Here is a 19368-nt window from a genome sequence, read left to right as displayed (position 1 = left end):
CAAAAATGCCGAGACAGTGCTGCCATTGACTTGGCTTTGATTGAAGTGATGGTCAGTACTCCTGCGTTGCTTACCTTGGAGCCGGGCTCAGAGATTAGAATAATATAAGCACATAAGCCTTTGCTTGTTCCTCACCTCTCCACCCATACCTCCCTTCCTCCCTCCCTCCCTCTCCTTCAGCGCTGCTTCCTCCCATTGCCCCGCTTTCTCCCACCGCCCTCCACCATAGTCATTTATCAAGTTTAAACTACAGTCCCCTATAGCCCGCGTCAAACCCCATTTGATGGACAACACATCAACTTTCTCTAATGAGCTTTTGTCCTTGTAATTGGTCCCAATCCTGTCGCAGGGATCTCTCAAGTGAGCCCGTCTCAAAATCCACTCCCTCTCCCTTTTCGTCATATTGCAGATGTTAAGTAAGGGGGGGGGGGGGGGTGGGGGGGCTTTGAGGGAGGCTGCGTTGAAGACAGTGTCCCCTCTCACATCCTTTACTGCCAGTAGAAGAAGAAAAAAATTACAAATAAATAAACATATTCAACAGGAAAGCTAAATCACACCAGTACACCAAACCGAATCCCACTATTTGGAAAGACTCTCTTTCTGTCAATTCAAGTCGTACAACACCTTTAGCAAAATACACAAATTGCACTTGTTAGACAGCATTAAAATGTTTTTATTTGAAAACTCATCGCACTTTAGGCATTAAAACATGAGCAGTTTACACTGAGGCATTACATTTTCAAAGGCTGGAGAGAGACTGAATCTGTCTTTCTACTGTCGGATTTAAACGAGCTAAAACGTTTCAGGCACTTTTAAAGCACATTGCACACGTATAAGCGTTTATAAGCAACAAAGAAGTCAAATATAAACCTGATATTTGACACTGCATCTCATGGAGTATTTCACTGACTGCAGCCATTCACCTTGTACTCCATGATAAACAGAGACAACCCTATGCAGGCATTACGATGGTCAGTTTTTTGACACTCTCCATCTGTTGGCTTTTGTTCAATCCAGGTGTTTGATTCCAACAGATACTGCATTCTACAATAGGAAAAGGGGAAGGTGAGCAAAATGAGGATCAATCAGAGCCAGACGTTAACGACACACTATACTCACTCTCCCTTTGAGTCAGTTGTGGTGCCATCTTTGCCCATGATGAGATACTGTCTCCCCAAACTCAACTCTCCTTTGCACTGACGCCTCATCACGAACGAGCGAACAGAAATCCCATTCACGAGATGATCTCCATCTAACAGACAGATGACGGTTATTAAATGAATGTACGTCATCCACTTATCTTACACATATAAACCAAATGGCCCATTTCCAGAAAGAAAGGCATCAAGAAATGCAACCCGAAACTGTTTTATGCAGAAAGGAAGCTCAAGTTGTGTATCAATATATCAATTTTGCGCAAAAACATTGCAGATTTCCAGTCTTGTATAAAGTACCTAAAAGGGATACTTGAGTAAAAGTACCAGTATCTTACCAGAAAATGACTGTGGTAGAAGTTGAAGTAATTACTTAAAGTAAAAGACATTGACTGTATTTAATTTGAGTTAGGATTGAGCCATTGAAGCTCAATTGTCTTTCAACTGAAAGGTTGTGGGTTCAATTCCTAGCTCTGCTATAGTCTAGATGCGTCCTTAACCCCGTGTTGCAGCGTTTGAATGGGTATGAAAGTATGTGTGAATTACAAAACTAGAAAACAAGACTAGAAAAGCTCAATATAAACACAGACCAATTACCAACTCTTCTTCTTCTGATTTTATTTGGTAGTAACGAGTAACACAGAGAGTTAGAGGAAATCTAGTGGCGTAAAAGTCGCGAAAAATATAAATAACAACTTAAAGTACAGATACGTGAATTTTGCAAAAGTTGTTAAAAAAAAACAGGATGTGTGGTGGTATGGGGGAGCACCAGTGGCCACAGCATAGGTGATCTGCATGTACCACTAAAATGTATTTGGAGACACATGCTTCTATTAGGATACATATTCCAGGAACTGCGTGTATTTCTGCAGGGCAAAGCCAGGTCTCATTATACATCACTACATAGCTGTGTGTGTTTTACTGGCCTGGCTGCAGTCCAGGGAAAAAAAAAATCACATACACAAACTGTTTTACACAAACTTTTGTGTAAATGGGTTCGTGTTTAAAGGTCAGTGTCACAAACTCTGTTAAGGGAGTAAGCGTTTTACGTACGCGATCGAAGCACCTCGATCACTCTGGAGTTGTAGATCTCAAAGTTGCTCTTCACTGAAACACTGAGGACTTCGACAATGTACGCTGAAAACAATGAAACATTCAGCTGAGGCATAGTTCAGTGTAGTGTCAGTATAAAGTATATGAAATAATGCAAACAACATTAAAATAATGTGATACCACATTATCTTCTGTGCAATACTAACCATAATCCACCAATGGGAAGAAGCAAGCGTGTTGCAAACGATCGTTCTTTGTCAGTCTCACATTCCTTTCTGATTTGAATGTCATTTTCAGTTTATGACATGGTCCTTAATTAAAAAAAATAAAAATAAATATATATATATATATACACAATAATGAACATAATGCAATTTTAAGGGTTAATTTCAAAGGCACATTCATTCCTGGATGTTTTGGTCAGTGATGGCTTACGTTCTGCACACTGGCAAACATCCTCTGAACACAGTTTGGAGACCAATCTGCTTCTTTGGGGCGCAGAGTAAAACACAGTACACTTTTGGCCTGCAACGTAAAAAAAAAAAAAATAGCCCATGATTTCCTGCTGAATTAAACAAAGATGTCCCACCAATCCTGACATGAAGTGCTAAAAGAAAACACAATGCTTACTTGGTTCATAATAGTCATAGAACACAGCTGGAGCAGGCTGCAGGAGCCCAATGGGGACTGTCTGTTTAGCATCGAAACTAATACATTCCTCTGATGCGAAGAGCTGGTGTGAGAAAATCTCATTTAGAATTGCTTTTATTGTTATTGTACTTTCACGCAACCAGGAATCCTGTTGGTAATGGACGTGTGAAATATATGAGTGTAAATAGATTTAATTCTTACCTCATTGAAATAGATCAGCACCCTTCCATAGTTGACTTCATAATGGGCAATGTATTGCTCCGATGTCTGCTTTAGCTGGAAGGAGAAATTAATTTTCATGAACTTGTTTTTAATATTATAACAAAAGAAAAGAGCTGTGTTTAAAAAAAACGTACTTCTTCATTCTCTGTTCTCATGTGAATTGTTAAAATAGATAGTAATTTGTTCTATCACTGATCTTGAGTGTTTGATCAGTCACATCAGTCTCATTCTCTCAGGGGGTTAGACGGTAGAAGAGCTCTAAATACTACAATTCAGATTTGCTGTTGAAAACTGTTTGAATTTAAAATATTGCGACATCATTTAAAAAGTAATCGTAAAATAAATATCCGTTACATATAGTGACTTATGTAAAAGATTATGTGTCAGTGACAGGTCATAGATAACCTTTTATGGTACTTAGTGTGTGCCTAACGTCCATGAAACACTTTCAAATGTGTCAAACGTTACAGCTCTATTGTTGCAAAAAGTCAATAAAACATGATACGAGGTGCCCTAAATATCACTAAAGGTGCAAGATGACAGTAATGAAGAGGCGGTAGAGAGCGACTAACCCTGTCCAGGTCCTCAATTACTACTTCGAACCCACTGAGTAGTGTGATGTCAGCAATGGCCATGCCAGTGAGAGTGTAGTTCAGGCTATGACTGCACACACACAAAAACAAAAGGAAGACATGGGTTCAGAATGTTTGATTTCTTCCAGTCAAGTTCGTTTTTCTCATTTTTTTCTTAAAGATATAGGGGTGGGAGATCATGGAAAAACAGTTGGTTTCAGAAGTCCAAGCCCCTTTCTTCAGACTTCCCCCTGAAGCTCCGCCTCCAGGGGACAGGGACGCACAACGGACACAGATTCACGAGCACTGCGCAGCATCGGTAACTTTCTGTACTTTTCGGTAAGTTGACGCTAAAGTTTTTAGGATACTGATGATGAAAAACAACAAATACTTCTACAAAGTTCACAAAGACATAAAGTTACCCTACTGGTTCAGTATAAACAGAGCCACCATGGCATCACTTTGCAGCCCTTTCTGTGCTTTCAGTTGTCACCACTGATGATTTTCAGTCTTGGATCGCCCTGCATCAGTACTTTTTCTTGGCAGGAGCTTTCCCCAAAAAAACACCTGTTATGACCAAAACACCTGTTGTTGGCACCTTTTCTGTCATAACGTTGCTGCAACTGTCTCGTTGGATTTAGCAAGCTAGCACAAGTTCTGGCGTTTAGCGCACAAAGAGGGGTACGTGCGTGGGGGGAGTTTGTTGATGCAACACGATCCAATTAATTTGTTCGGGGCCGCTCAATATGATTGGATGGTGTTTTTTACAGGCCTGTCCGTTCCATGTTTGTGACAATACATTAATTCATTGGTTACAATTGGGTTGTGAACAGAAAATGATCTCTTGCCCCCCCCCCCCCCCCCTTTAAAAAAAGAATGCCATGTGAATGTCACTGAACTAACCTGACACAGACAGTGTAAGTGAGAGTCTTGTCTGAACTCAGGTTGTTATCGACGTCTCTCCTGTTTCGGTCGTGATTGGCATCGTAGTCATCGTAGTATTCATAGTTTTCCATGACCTTAGCTGTGAGGACACTTGTTAATGTAACCGTGTAGCGTTTATCAGCAATATCTCTGGTTGTGATTTGACATCACTGACAAAAACTCACGAGTGTATTTTACTTTGCCCGCCACTGTGACACTGATAGACAGTTTGGTACAGTCCTCCTTGGGTCCCAGAAGATGGTAAGCCTTTACAATCTGTCAAGGAGATTTGTGATTTTTTTTTTTGTCAATGATACATTTTTTTTCTTCACATTTACATACAAATATGAGTAACACTTACTTTAACTTTGACACTTCCTTTCCCCGACACCCGCATGTTAATCTGACGCCCTACAAATTTCTGGGACGTTCGACACAAGAGAAAACAAGTAATTTCAGAATAAGATAAGAAAAAAAGAAACATTTGCAAACATTTGCTAGTGTACGTAAGTGTACTATGTTCTTTGATACCTTCAGGTTTGTCTCCACCCTCTTCTTGTTTTCCACGGTGAGCCTCACAATGTCACTCTTATGTGGGACAGTGAACTCAATTACACTTGATGTGGGATCAGCGGGCCTCTGCAGCTCATACTCAGCGAGAGCTTCCAGTGCCATGAGGGTGTCCTGGGCATGGTAAGAAAACCTAATATATTAACATCTGCATGCTGACAGTTAACAAAGATCCATGGTTCTTAAACTGTGGTGCGTGTACCACCAGTGGTACACAAGCGCTTCCTCTGGTGGTACTTGGAGAAAAATCAGAAATACTGTTCTACTGTAAATACCAGGGTGTGTGATCAGAGTGCGTTGCTCCATCTTTATCTAATGTCACTATACCAGTGTGTGAAGTATACGTGAGGAAGAGGGTTTGGATTATTCTTCATGATGCCTATGTCTGCAGATCACCTGTGAGGTGGTGTAGCCTCCAAAATAGTTCTCCTGGGTGATTAACCAGCAGGCTGCTTTGTCTGCCCACTCTCTCTGTTTTAGTGCCACTGCAGTTAGAAGGACATAGGCTGTCGTTTCTATCGTCATGCTGTCAGCCTTTACTTGATTCGCTGGGCTCTTATCTGTTGTCCACAGATAACAGCCATCCTTCCCTGGTGACAAAGAAACAGGCATAGAGTAAACATGACATAGTGGTTGCTTTTAATGTTTTATGGTATGTTTTATCCATAACTTGAAACTCCAGTCTGTAACTTCTGCCATCAAAACACTGCTAAGTGTTGCTGATTGGCTCCATCAGCATGTGAATAAATCTGTCTTGCAAGATGAAGTTGCATACAGTACATATGCCAAAAAGGATTGTAATAATACCAGATTAGATTAGACATGCCTTCAGTAGCCAGTGCTTGAAGTTTGGTCCAGGCACATGAGACATTTGCTTCCTCTCGCAGGCACAGTGACAGACAGTAGGCTGTGGTGGCAATAGCATACGTATGCTGAAGCTTGTCCAGATGTGACATGAGATATGTCGTTGATCTTGAAATGCTTGCTTTCTGGTAGAAAGTTGCATAAAGGGAGGCAGTCAGTCAGTCAGAGGCGCAGCTTGTGAACAGGCAAGGCAGGCAACTGCTTGGGGAACCCGAGCCGATAGGGGGCCCCCCGACACTCGGAGCCTGAGGGCTGTTTTTGCTGAAATGTGCAGTGACCAGCCGCCTCCCCGTCCCCCTTAAAAAACAATGGGCAATTTGCAATGACATCTCAGTAGGAAACCTCCCTAAAGGGGCCCCACCTCACGTTAACCTGTGTGAAGTTATCGTTCTGCAAGTTGGAAAATGAAGAGGATTATTTACAGTGTAATGCATATCTTTTTTACTCAGTTTATATATGTTTTTTTCAGTTATTTACAATAATTTATTGTTCGATATATTTATATTGTTTTATAATGTGGGTTCTTTACAGTGTTACGTATTTTTTTTTACTAAGTTTATATAGTTTTTTTTAAAGCTATTTACAGTATTTTATTGTTCTTTACATTTATAGTTTCACATTCTTCTTAATTACAAAGTTTTTCCATGTTATTTCATTCATTTTGAAAAAAATGAAAAAAGAAAAATCATACATTTTTCATCGATTATTTGTAACATAATGGTGATGAACACTGGTTGGAAGGGCCCCCTGGGAGTCTTTGCCTAGGGCCCCTACAGACTCTAGAATCGCCTCTGCAGTCAGTTGTTTTGACTCTGCTTATCTGTCTTGTGAGTAACCCACTGGCTGCAGTGTATTACAACCATACTAAAAAAAAAACTATACCACAGGATGTCATAGTTGCAGATCGGTGTTCTATGAATCAGTGCTATGAACCAAATGCTCACCGATCTGTGCTGGCAGCGTCCTGATGACGCTAGATAAAAAGTTTGGCATCACCATTGCCATCAAGGTTTGTGGTCTGAACATGAGGAATGTCTTTACTAAATTGCATTTTATTCCAGTCCATGAGAAAGTAGAAATGTCTTAGTGGGGTAACACATGGGACATTCAGTCTTACATGATCTTACCGCACGATTCTCTGTATCTGCTGGCAGGAATTTAAGTGACAAATGTAGAGAAACCGTTATGAAAGCCGTCATGGATGCCACCTCGTCTTTGCCTTTCTACATCAAACACACGGGGATAATACTGCATTCAGAACACTGTTGCTCATTTTTGTGCCGTGTCTTTCATACAATATACTGTATATGTTCGAACATGAAACGCACGCACTGTACTTACCAAGACGCCTCTGTGCAACACTGGATTTGGGTCAGTGAATGACCCATCTGTCTGCTGTACTGAGAGCAAATATCTGACAGAGTGCGCAATATCATCTCGTGATATATCCGTTTTCAGGCCGTCCACTACCAAACCTACTTTCTGACGCTGAGCCACCGAGGACAGAACTTTTACAACAAGGGCAGTCACCCTATAGAGGAAGAGGAAGAAAATAGGGGGTCAGGGGCAGGGTCAAAGCTATGCATTGAGGGAAGAAGGCTGATTTAAAGTACGACATTCTGGAAATTGATCAATTAGATTTGTCTAATGAGATCTGATAATGATGTGAATTCATTAGAAATATGTGTAATATAAATGTGCCTTGCATAGGCTTACCCTGTGTCAGTCACACGACAAAAACAAATTTTTACCAAAAGTCTAAGGCCAAATTAAGTTTCAAATGAGGGTCGTGAGAAAGTCAACCTGAATGTTATAGACAGGAACTGGCTGAGTGTAAAAAAAATCATTGGGACACTAAATCATCATCTTCTACTGCTTTTAAATGAACAGTAATGAGTGATTTCCTGTTCATATCACTCCTTCTGAATACCAGGATCATGTTCTAACAAAGATGTATTTCTGAGATAAGTTTTACAATATATAAACAGTAGCGGGTGGAGGTGAGCTTACACCATGTCTCTCACCACAGACTAAACTCCAACTGAATCTTTGGTAAAGCTTTTGACTGATTTAATTTAGTTGGACATGTCAAACCTAAGAACATCATATGCTTTGTCTACATGTCACCGTTGTTTCCTCTGACTCCAGATTTTATTTAAATCCACACTACTGTCAGATGTTACTGAGCAGAAGTTCTTTGAGAGTGTTTGATCACAATAGGGCGTAAGGCTGGGTTTCTCAGAAAACATGTTCCTTGAACTACACAACCTTGAATAATAAGCTTTTCACACAGGCACAAGTAACATGAATCAAACTCACCAATTACTAGATGGCACTGAACCAAATGCTTTGTAAGATCCATCGTTGTTTTCTTTTTTGTAGCCTAAAACCCTGGTAGCACCTGACAAAAAAACAAACAACACATTTAGCCTTGTTAGTGAGGCTTGCAACATTCATTACTACACAAAAATGTGAAGTAAGATGAAGTTAAAACCTAGTAGAGGCACTATGGAGTCTCCTAGAAGTAAACAGTAAAGTAAAGTGTCCTAGAAGCTGAAACATCTTTAGCTTACTGCTTTGTATCCTCAAATACATGAAATTTACAGGATTTACTTGTGACCAGCTCTCTGTACTTGAATATCTTGCCTTTTGCCAGCTGATATATATATATATATATACAGATGCAGGGGGGTCTAAAAGCATATTTGAATTGAGCTAATACTGATATTTCGGCTTTACTAACCAGTCAGGTCAACCTCAAGCCCAAAAAGGCTTTTAAGGTCATCACAACTAATGCCTCCAAATTGTCGATGTTTTTAACTGAATTTGTTCATACCTTGCATAACGTTTCCCAGAGCCACATCTCTGGCACCAGGTGGCAGATTAAACCACTGCTCACTGAGATCGAGGTAGCGGAGGGCTGAAGCTGTGGGAGCAAGCCCTTGCATTGTCTGCTCCAAACATCCTGTAGGCAGCGAGATCAGTTTGGCAACCTTCTCCGGGGAGAGAAGGTTCTTCGCTTGTGATTGAAATTCATTCTCTGTGAGAGCAGGTGACAGCGTTGGACATGTAAGACAGTGTCCTTGAAAAGGATTTGTGACTTGTCGGTCTTTGTCTGACAGAAGACACAATACCTTCTGCTGAAATGAAAATATTGGACCCGGAGTTGGGGATTGTTTCATCTGGAAAACTTCCATCAATTTTTAAGGTCTTTGCACCCTTCCCTATTACGACAGAGAAAAAAAAATGACTAAAACAAACCAAATATATTGGAGAACAAAATGATGTCAAATATGCAGCAACTTACCATCTAATTTAATCAATTTGGTTTCCCATTCCCTCTGTTCTAATCCTTCGGTCTACAACAGGAAAATACATGTCACCATATTTGTTTTGTCCTGTAGGCCTCGCCAGTAAAATTACAATTTTGCAGAGATAAAATAATTTCTTGCTCACTTACCAGCACATTCAAATTCTTTTCAATTGCATCTACTCCCACTTCATTATTTATGTCATAGAGACGTATTTTGATGGGTATGTGCCCGGATACCATGGGGGCAGCGGAGAAAGTGACAAACTGTGAAGACTCGGGCTCCAGAGTGATGTTAACAAAGGCTGCGGCGGTGGCTGAACCAGGGGAGCAAAGCCCTTCGGTTTGCTCCATATGAACTGCCAACTGTAAAAAAAAAAAAAAAAATGCAGGTATTCACACAGAGAAAATGATAAATATCAGTGTTTGGTATCATATAACAGGCGTCTCAGCATTAGGATATAGCTATACCTCTAGGGGGTCTTGGCCATAGTTGTAGATAACAGGAGAAATGAACATTTGCTCATATTTTTTCACTGAGTACGGCAGTCTCAGAGACACGAATGTCCTCTTCACGACTTTGACCTCAGTCGGTTTGACGACACAGAAACCTGAGTAGCACATGTAGTGAGTTGCAGTTATCGAGAAAACGAATATCTATCGTGCATTTTGTGAACTCGGAGGCTGCATGTTATTACCAGTGTCAGCAGATAATGTGATGAGTTGAAGTTCCCACGTGGTGATGGAATCAGGAAGAGCCAAATTATACCTATTATTCATTCCAGAAAGAATTTATTATTTAACTGTTAGTGCTCACGTGGCACAGATTCCGTGCCGCAGGCAGGTGAATAATACGAAACTCCTTATATGGACATCCTGGGGGTTTGTGTGTTCATAGGTCACATATTCAGGCTTTAAAAGATAAATGCGTTGTTGAGCCAAAGTTATGATTCATTTTATATTGCATTTTTAGAAGTGACATAAAGTAGCAACAGTTGTGCAAAAGTCACACAAAATAGACCGTGAACTTTCAAATTCAATCCAATTTTGAGCATTTTGAGTACTTTTTGCTCAGGTGTGTTTATATAGTTGGTGAAAATGAAATGTGTTTTTCATCAGATTGCCTAGGTTGTGCTGAAGAAAATGGATATAAGACACTCTTGCACATTCTTATAGCCTTTGTATATACTGTGTGATTTAAGGGTTAAACAGCAGAACAAACCATACTAATGCTTTCTGTACACTGTATGCATTTAGCCATATTTCAATGGAAAATAAAATATTACTGATGTTTTAAAGTTAACCTTGTTTACCTTAGTTTACCATTTACTTCAATTTCATTGAACGCAATGCTTGGAGGAAAAAGTCGTCGAATGTACTGCTTGGCAGGGTCCAAGAAGAACTCCTCGATTTCATCAACACTTGCAGCTTAAAAAAAAATGAAAAGAGAAAATGGTATGTTTATGTCGAGATTTCAGTAATGTCATTATATTTATTGAATATAATTATTAAAATCTCACTCCGGGCCAGTCCTTTCTCTTCTTCCTCTCGTATTTTTCTCTGCCTCAGACGCTGGGCTTCCCGGCAGCATTCCAAAAAGACGTCTGCACAAGCTTGATTTCGTTTCACCAGAGACATGCGCTTTGCTCTTTCCTCACATGTTAGTGTCATAGGTATGCGGGAAAACCCATGATCACAACACTCAAGGTCCGATTTGGAATTGGAATAGTTAGATCCTGAGTGAACAAGTGAACAGAGAAAATTCACAAGTGTCTTTCCCTTTCCACAGACCGACGTTGTAAAACAAGAATGTTGTCTTACTGAAGGTCATCATTTCCAGGTTGAGGTCCACGGAGCGTTTCTTTCGTGAGGCTCGTGAGTCACAGTGAGAATCTAGAAAATGACATGTGAGTTAATTTCCTTTTTTTTTTTTTTATCACATTTTAATGATCAAAATATAGCATAGCACCATTTAAATTCAATGATTACCAATAAACACATCCAGAATGGTAACAAGGAACAACCACACTTCAATATAGTATCAATATTGCATATAAATGAAATTGTTTCTGTCACACCATTTTTCCACACTGACTGCGAATGAGTTACAAACGATAGGCCTGCATCTTTTAGTACAGATACTGAGTCCTTTCCTCCACCATATGAGCAGCCGAGGTCATATGACTGCATAGCAGAAAACACCTGAAAGCAAAAGATTGTACTTCATTGTAGAATTGTGATAAATATGTTGATTTTCTTTAATCTGAGTGTTTTAATAGAGAATGTGCAAGTCCTACCTGTTTGGCTGTGAGTTTATTGTCAGTATTGAGAGCGTAGAAGGCCTTATCCACAGCCAGCAGAGCCACTTTGGCTGTCTTGCCGTGTAAATCAATGTCGAGCACTGATTGGGATCCAGGTTGAAAAGGTCCTTTTTGTTCTACCTGATAGTGAAATAAGTGTATTACAGATATTTTTAAATACTATTCACAAGCTCAAACAAGACACTGATATAGATGACAGACAGTATACAGATTTAACACAGAGGCTGCATGTGTTCATTTTATGGAGGCTATACAGAATATGTTTACTGGATATGCACATGTGCAGAGGTGGAAAACAATGAATTACATTTACTTGCGTTACTGAATTAAAACCTGTAATTTCACTGTTACTTAATTATGTTTTTGTAAGTACTATACTTTGCCATGTTTTAAATCACATCCATTACTGAGTAAAATAATGAACAATGAGAACAGGTGAACGATGAGGACAGGTGAATGATGATGACAGTTGAACGATGAGGACAGGTGAACAATGAGGACAGGTGAATGAATGATGAGGACAGGTGAACAATGAGGACCGGTGAACAATTAGGACAGGTGAATGAATGATGAGGACAGGTGAAAGATGAGGACAGGCGAAGGATAAGGACAGGTGAATGATGAGGACAGGTGAACGATGAGGACAGGTGAGCAATGAGGACAGGTGAACAATGAGGACAGATGAGCGATGAGGACAGGTGAACAATGAAGACAGGTGAACGATGAGGACAGGTGAACAATGAGGACAGATGAACGATGAGGACAGGCGAACAATGAAGACAGGTGAACGATGAGGACAGGTGAACAATGAGGACAGATGAACGATGAGGACAGGCGAACAATGAAGACAGGTGAATGATGAGGACAGGCGAACGATGAGGACAGGTTAACAATGAGGACAGGTGAACAATGAGGACAGATGAGCGATGAGGACAGGCGAACGATAAGGACAGGTGAACAATGAAGACAGGTCAATGATGAGGACTGGCGAACGATGAGGACAGGTGAATGATGAGGACAGGTGAACGAACGATGAGGACAGGTGAACGATGATGACAGGTGAACGATGAGGACAGGTGAATGATGAGGACAGGTGAACGATGAGGACAGGTGAATGATGAGGACAGGTGAACAATGAGGACAGTGGAATGAATGATGAGAACAGGCGAACATTGAGGACAGTGGAATGAATGATGCGGACAGGAGAACGATGAGGACAGGTTAACGATGAGACAGGTGACAGGGGAATTGGTGCTAATTAAGGTTCCTGAGAGAGTGAGTGAGTGAGTTAAAGAGTTAAAGCATTTGTTAACTTTGACCAATTTTGACTGATACATTATGTGTTTACATGTTTTATTTTGTCAGCACTTTAATTTGTATTTTGTATATTTTAATTTTAATTAAAAATAATTCATATGAGATGTGTGTTCTTATTAAAGTAACTAAGTAATTTTTGAACAAGCTACTTTTTTTACTTGAATACATACTGTATATATATATATATATATATATATATATATATATATATTAAAATAAACATAAACATATATACTGTATACATACCAGTGTCTTAAGCACTTGTTCAAATAAACGAAATAAGTTATAGGAGGTAAAGTTCTGTTTATCCACTGTCTCTGCCCAGAGTGTGCTCTTATCTGCTCTGTTTACTCACCTTGACCTTTATCTCACATTCATCCCTGACATCCACCCACACTGAGTCAGAAATGATGTCACCGCGCTCATTGTAGAAGTAGCCAATTAGACGGAAGGATGGAACCATATCGTGTGTAATCAGGAAGATGTCTTTAACTGAACTGCCAAAAGAGAGACGTTTGCTTTTTATCAGGATCCCACGGCTCAGGACCTGCAAAGAGAAACAAACCAAACAAGTTTAAAGGTGACAAAGTGCTGCTCTGCCTTCTCAGAATGCATCGAGCTGCGTTTGATTCAGCTCACCATGTAGTATATATACCCATTTGTCGGACCATTCTTGGTGTTGTATGACACTGAAAACGATTCATCCACAGAGTACATTTTGGGGGTTGAACTGATGTAAAGATAGCTGGCGCTTGAAGATGACATACGTCCAATTGTTTTCTTCTGTTGCAGGTCATCTGCAGTCACCTATGGAGCCAGAGGTGGAAACAGTTAAAGCTGCACAATAGCAAAAAAAAAAAAAAAAAAGAACTGAGAAGATCTTTTTTTTTAAGGATACCGACTTCAACAGTGACAGCAGTTGTGGTGTCAATATTAAAGGTAGAAAACATCGCCCCCTCCTGGTCAGTAATGCTTTGCAAAGGTTGCTCAGAAGATCCTTCTATGACTGTCCTCACTGGCACACCACTTGCTGGAGAGCCGTCTGGGTGACGAATGATCACCTGTAATAAAAACAAGACATTTCAGACATCATTAAAAACCATCTCAGTGATACAGTTAAGCCGTGTATCTTGTTCTCTATCTTTTTTAGGTTCATGCATACCACCACATCTAGTGGGAACCCAGGTGGTAAATAAGAGCGAGTCCGAGACAGATCCATGGTGTATTTGTGGGAGAGAACAGGAAGTAGATCTTCTGCCTCTTGCATTTCACCACCTGGAGCAAATAAAGCACAGCAATATCTGTCACCTTTGAAAACAATCTCTCTCTCTCTCTCTCTCTCTCTCTCTCTCTCTCTCTCTCTCTCTCTCTCTCTCAAATAAAAGATGGCACATATCAGGGAATTTGTCTTTTTAACCATCAACCAGTAAAAACCACATTATGATTTAATAATATTAACTGTTTAACCACTCGTACATTTTGAAGTAAGTTTAAAGAGTTGGTGTGCATCTGCGACTTTACTGTTTATAGTGCACATGCTACGAAACACCAGAATTTATTTGATGATATTTGATTATCTCTATGCCATAAAAATATTTAATAACAAAAACTGACCTACCATGACCAACAGTGACTAATATATCTATTTTATAATATTAAAATTACATTTAATTTGTCCCATGATAAATGTATTAAATTCAACATGGTGTTTTGATTAAAATGGTCTACATTTCTACATTATCGATTTAATCGTTTGATTCTATTCTGTTTAAATATGATTTACAGGTTAATTTTGCTCGTTTTTTGTGAACTATTAATCAAAAACAAAGGCTTTTACATTGAAATGGTGCGCAATATCATCCTGAATATTTCTCATTTGCAATATCATTATATGACGATGATCACGGATTATCGTCATATAATTGGAATTCCAAATCACTGAACAGAACAGACGCTGGCCCACAGGTCATTTAGAGTTACAAATGTAGTCTACTCAGACTCCCTTTCCCATACATGTCAGGAATCTATGGTGGCCTTTTGTTACTTCAAAATGCAAATCATACACTCTGACATTCCCTGCCGCAAGGTCTTTGCCTAAAACACAAAAGGCTGTGAAAGCCAAACAATTTTAAAGCAATTATACACTTATACACACATACTTATGGGTAGTAGTGGTACATTTCACACACTAGTTATACTATTCTTTGCCCTTTATTTGACTAACTACATAACCATAATTTAATCTGTGTCTTTTACTTTCAATGTTGGTGACAAATACTCCCAGATAGACTTGTGCTCCGCTCTCCTGCAAATGGGCAAGTGTCAGGTTATTCTCTTTCTTGAGTTGATCGTTTATCTTGTCTATGGAGATGGAAACTGTTGCTTCTCCATTCTGGACCTGCAAGAAATAAGAGAACAAAATGTTGCAATTCGAAGCGTGAGGCACGTTCAGAGAGGCAAAAAATGTCACCAGTTTATCTGGTTTCAAAACTTTGCAATCGTGTGTGTGTTTACTCACTGAACCGCTCAGTTCAAGTCCTTTGATAATGACAGGTATAGTTTTTTCATTACGAGTTTGAGGTTTTTGTCCTATTCCGAATCTGCAGTAATAAGCCCCTTTGACTTTTTCACCATGTGAATATCTATCGGAAGAAAATTAAATATTAGCATGTAACGATAATATATGTATATATTTTTTAAATATATGATTTAACAGATTTAACAATGTTCTTTTTTGGCACTTTCCATTTAGCCCATTTAGCTAAAGATTCTGTTTGTTGCCAACAACAACAACAACAACCTTCTCCCCCATTCAACTCTGGTGACCTAAACCAGTGCTCAATGGGCTGTAAATATTGCAATAAACCTTTCTTTAACCTTTTCAGTTCTCCAGCATAATAGCTCAAAATTGAGCAGATTTGATGGAATCAACACTCACGTGGCCGATATGGTGAAGACAACATGTTTGGCGCTCAACAAAATATAGTTCTGCTCCAGTTTGATGTCAACCCCAAAACTTGGCAAAACTAGAGTGCAAAAAAATATTAAAAAAATGTAATTGAAAATCACAAATGTTTTGTTTGTTTGTTTTAAGAAAATGATAACAATCAAATCTGCCGCTTACCAAACTTTTGGACTTTGAACTCTCGCGACACGGCGTTTGCGTCGTCGCCTTCAAAGTGAGCTGAAATCTTCCATGTGCCCATTCTAACACAGAATACACACTCGTTATAATGCGAGAGTTGCTTTGTTGGTGTAAGTCAAGTGTCATGTAAATGTGTGTACACATACTCAGAAACGTCAGGTATGGGGATTGTGCCTTTGATTATTCCGTTCGGTGCACTCTGGATGGATTTCTGTATCCTGTTCCCGGCTGCATTCTGTCATACGATAATAAAACCATGAACCTTTTGTAGCTCTTTTAAATTCCTATGTACACCTAAAGGAAATATTTACTCACAATCACTGATGTGTGGAGTGTGTCCCCATGAGGCCTGAGCAGATGGTCAAGAGTAAAAATCCTGTAATGCACTAGAAGAGATTTAAAAGCAATTTCAATGGCTTTCCTAAAACAGACAATCGTATTTCACATCGTTTTACATGAATTCATATTTCTTTCAAATGTACCTTGCTGTGTTGGGTTGTAGGCTGGCTGATTAGTCTGAATGAAAATGTAGCCCCTGTGCTTGGATACCAGGACCCTTAAAATTTCCCTCTTTAAATCTCTTCTTTTGAAGGTTGGGCTTTCTGCCACGACCAGAAGATAAGGACGATGATGTTTTGGAGGCAGAATCCCTGACAGAATTGCACTGTCTATCTGTAAAGATGCAAATGAGCTGTTTGGGTCAATAACATCCGTGTTATTGTCTGCCACTTTATCCTCTACATGAGGGTCACGGGTGCCGATCCCAGCTGACATAATAGGGCAAAAAGGCGGGGTTCGCCCTCGCCAGTCCATCACACACATATAAAGACAAACAACCATTCACTCTCACACTCATACTTACGGTCAATTTAGAACAGGGGTTCTCAAAGTTTTGATACCTGAGGGCCAATTTAGGAACCCAACATTGGACTGAGGGCAGCCAAAGGAAAAACAAAAAACAAAAAAAAAACAGAAAGAAATCCCATTTGTAATCATTTTAGTGACCAGATTGCAGTTCTACAGTTTAGCGTTAAGTAATATAAGCGTTAATATAATGTAATTTAAGTGTTAATATAATAACGCATTATAATTTACTGGGTAATTACCCAGTATTTTGGCCATTGTTCTTATCTTCTAATTACAGGTTAATACCAAGTAACACATTTCTGTTACCATATATTTACTGGGTAAATAGCTAGTAATTGGGGGCTGTAGCCACCTGCTTATTACCAGCTTATAACCCAATAATACACTAAAATTCACCACATAGAAACTAGGTAAATACCCAGAATTTTTATTTACACTTATTGGTCTGTATCCAGTAATGTCCAATAAACATTTAACAAGCTTAGTAGCTCCTGGATTAAAACTATCAACTGTAATTCATTGCAGGCCGCCAGAAATGTTTCTGTGCCGCCGCACTTTGAGAACCAATGATTTAGAATGTTCAGAATCCAGCGGACGTGCAAACTAAAAGCCCTGATGTTCCGACCTTTTCACTGCAAAGGTCAGCTCAGTGACATTTCCCTTCACGTTTGTTTGCTTTGTGTACGAGTGAAGACATGTTCTTACCTTGAGCTCCACTGTTTGGATGGGCTCCTCTTCTGTACAGGAGACAGTTTTCTTTGAAGACACAACAATGCCATTGCTTTCATACTCCAGGTAGAGAGTTATCGGTGTGTTTTGATGCTGTTTTCCCATCTGGACAAACACTTTCTCACCAACTCCCACGTGAAACACATTCGGAGCCGAAATGAAGAATCTGTACACAACGGTGAAAGAATATCACTCCGTCCTCCACTGCTATATTCTTGCAAATGAACATTTGCCATATGCTATATATGTGGACAAATTGTATTCACAAATAACTTGATATTATCTTACATTATAGATTTTAAAGGCTATTCCTAGATTTACCCGTTATCTGTTGAGCACCCAGTTCCCACAGTCAAGGTGAGGAGCAGCAGTGAAACGATGAGACGATCCATTGCGCAGCTTCTCCTGCTCTGACACAGGATTCACATCAACTGAGGTTTTGGAGTAATGATTCTCTCTATTTCTCAATCAGTGGATACTTTAGTCCCCCCCCCCCCCCTCCCTCGGGTGTTTTCCTTCTGACAAAATGAAGAAATATCAAACATTCCTCATTAACATGTAGCATGTGCCAAACCGCAAAGCCTAATCTGAAAATATAAATATAATCATCATGCATCAGCTTGCACGTATGTACTCTCAGTATTATATTTGATATGCATTTCCATGTATAGAAGAACATCTGAAATATCACATTAACAATATAAAGACATATATATATATATATGGCTATAACTATGGCTGTAGAATTTTGAATCCAAACTTAATACATATTTATTTAGGATAGCTTTTAATACCCAGTAGTGCAGTGAGAGTTTATTTATTCTTTTAGTTCTCTTTTTACTCTTGTTTATTTTTATTTAGTATTTACATGTTTTTTTATTTATGTTTCATGGATTTGTTTTTAATGCTGTGTGTCTGCAATGCTTTGGTCAACGGTGATTTTTATATCTAAGTCAATTTTGAAGCACTTCTTGGCTTGTAGCGTGAACATTGTTTGTTATTCTTTCACAATGTTTAACCATTCTCTCATTGGTTGTTGCCAGTCAGCCAGATTCCCCCAAATCATGTGATTTACAAGAAATTGAGTTTTGGCTCAACCCCCCACACCCCCCATGTGGAGGATAAAGCAGTAGAAAATGGATGGATGGAGTTTTGATTCTTTAGGTTCAGGGCAGGGCGAGCACAGTTTACTTTAATAATTCAGGGTTGATCAAGCAAATTTCCTGACTTTTGTCCATGACAAGTTTTCTCATGTCTCTTCCTTGTGTCACCAGCTACAGAAACAACCAACTATAAATGTCATGTGCAGTTTATTTGAAGCTCACTGACGGTTTGCTGACTGGTGTTTTTTTTTTTTTTTTTTTAAAGAGTTTTCAAACTGAGTTAGGATCTGGAAATTGTAAACAAGATGATTAATGACAAAGACACGCAGACCAAGATCAGAGACTTTATTTTCTCCACATGAAAATCTTTATGAAAATAATAAAATCACTGTTTAACAGGATGCATCATGATATTCATCACAAAACACTTAAACATGGCAATTGAATGTGTCACATGTTTACAGCTTTGATTGTATCTGAGCACAAATGCAGCAATCTGTTGGTTTCGCCCCGATTTCCCATCTTGCAAGGGCCTCCTAAAATATTGGGTGAATATTTGATTGTCA

The 19368-nt window shown here is 39.3% G+C and overlaps 1 protein-coding gene across 1 annotated transcript; it reads right to left on the bottom strand.

Moving 5' to 3' along the window:
- Positions 1-649: 649 nt before the first annotated feature.
- Positions 650-18044, bottom strand: c4b (complement C4B (Chido/Rodgers blood group)). The gene is made up of 41 exons (XM_083895652.1): positions 18021-18044; positions 17676-17865; positions 16586-16775; positions 16419-16489; positions 16250-16338; positions 16083-16165; positions 15897-15984; positions 15477-15600; positions 15215-15356; positions 14121-14233; positions 13861-14019; positions 13598-13765; positions 13314-13505; positions 11618-11761; positions 11399-11522; positions 11142-11213; positions 10841-11056; positions 10634-10748; positions 10019-10089; positions 9792-9931; positions 9471-9686; positions 9318-9369; positions 9145-9234; positions 8847-9050; positions 8330-8411; positions 7352-7541; positions 7138-7233; positions 5973-6135; positions 5543-5736; positions 5108-5260; positions 4938-4997; positions 4762-4852; positions 4556-4676; positions 3653-3743; positions 3060-3134; positions 2838-2940; positions 2643-2732; positions 2414-2518; positions 2208-2291; positions 1120-1252; positions 650-1044 (listed from the first exon to the last, which is right to left on the bottom strand). The coding sequence occupies exons 2-41, from the start codon at positions 17802-17804 to the stop codon at positions 903-905; spliced, it is 4965 nt and encodes a 1654-aa protein (XP_083751778.1). The 5' UTR covers positions 17805-17865; positions 18021-18044; the 3' UTR covers positions 650-902.
- Positions 18045-19368: the final 1324 nt, after the last annotated feature.

This window comes from Microchirus variegatus (assembly GCF_963457635.1).
Source record: "Microchirus variegatus genome assembly, chromosome: 1".
NCBI classification, from domain to species: Eukaryota; Metazoa; Chordata; class Actinopteri; order Pleuronectiformes; family Soleidae; genus Microchirus; species Microchirus variegatus.
Note: the sequence above shows the minus strand (reverse complement) of the source record. Positions and strands in the feature narration are given on the sequence as shown.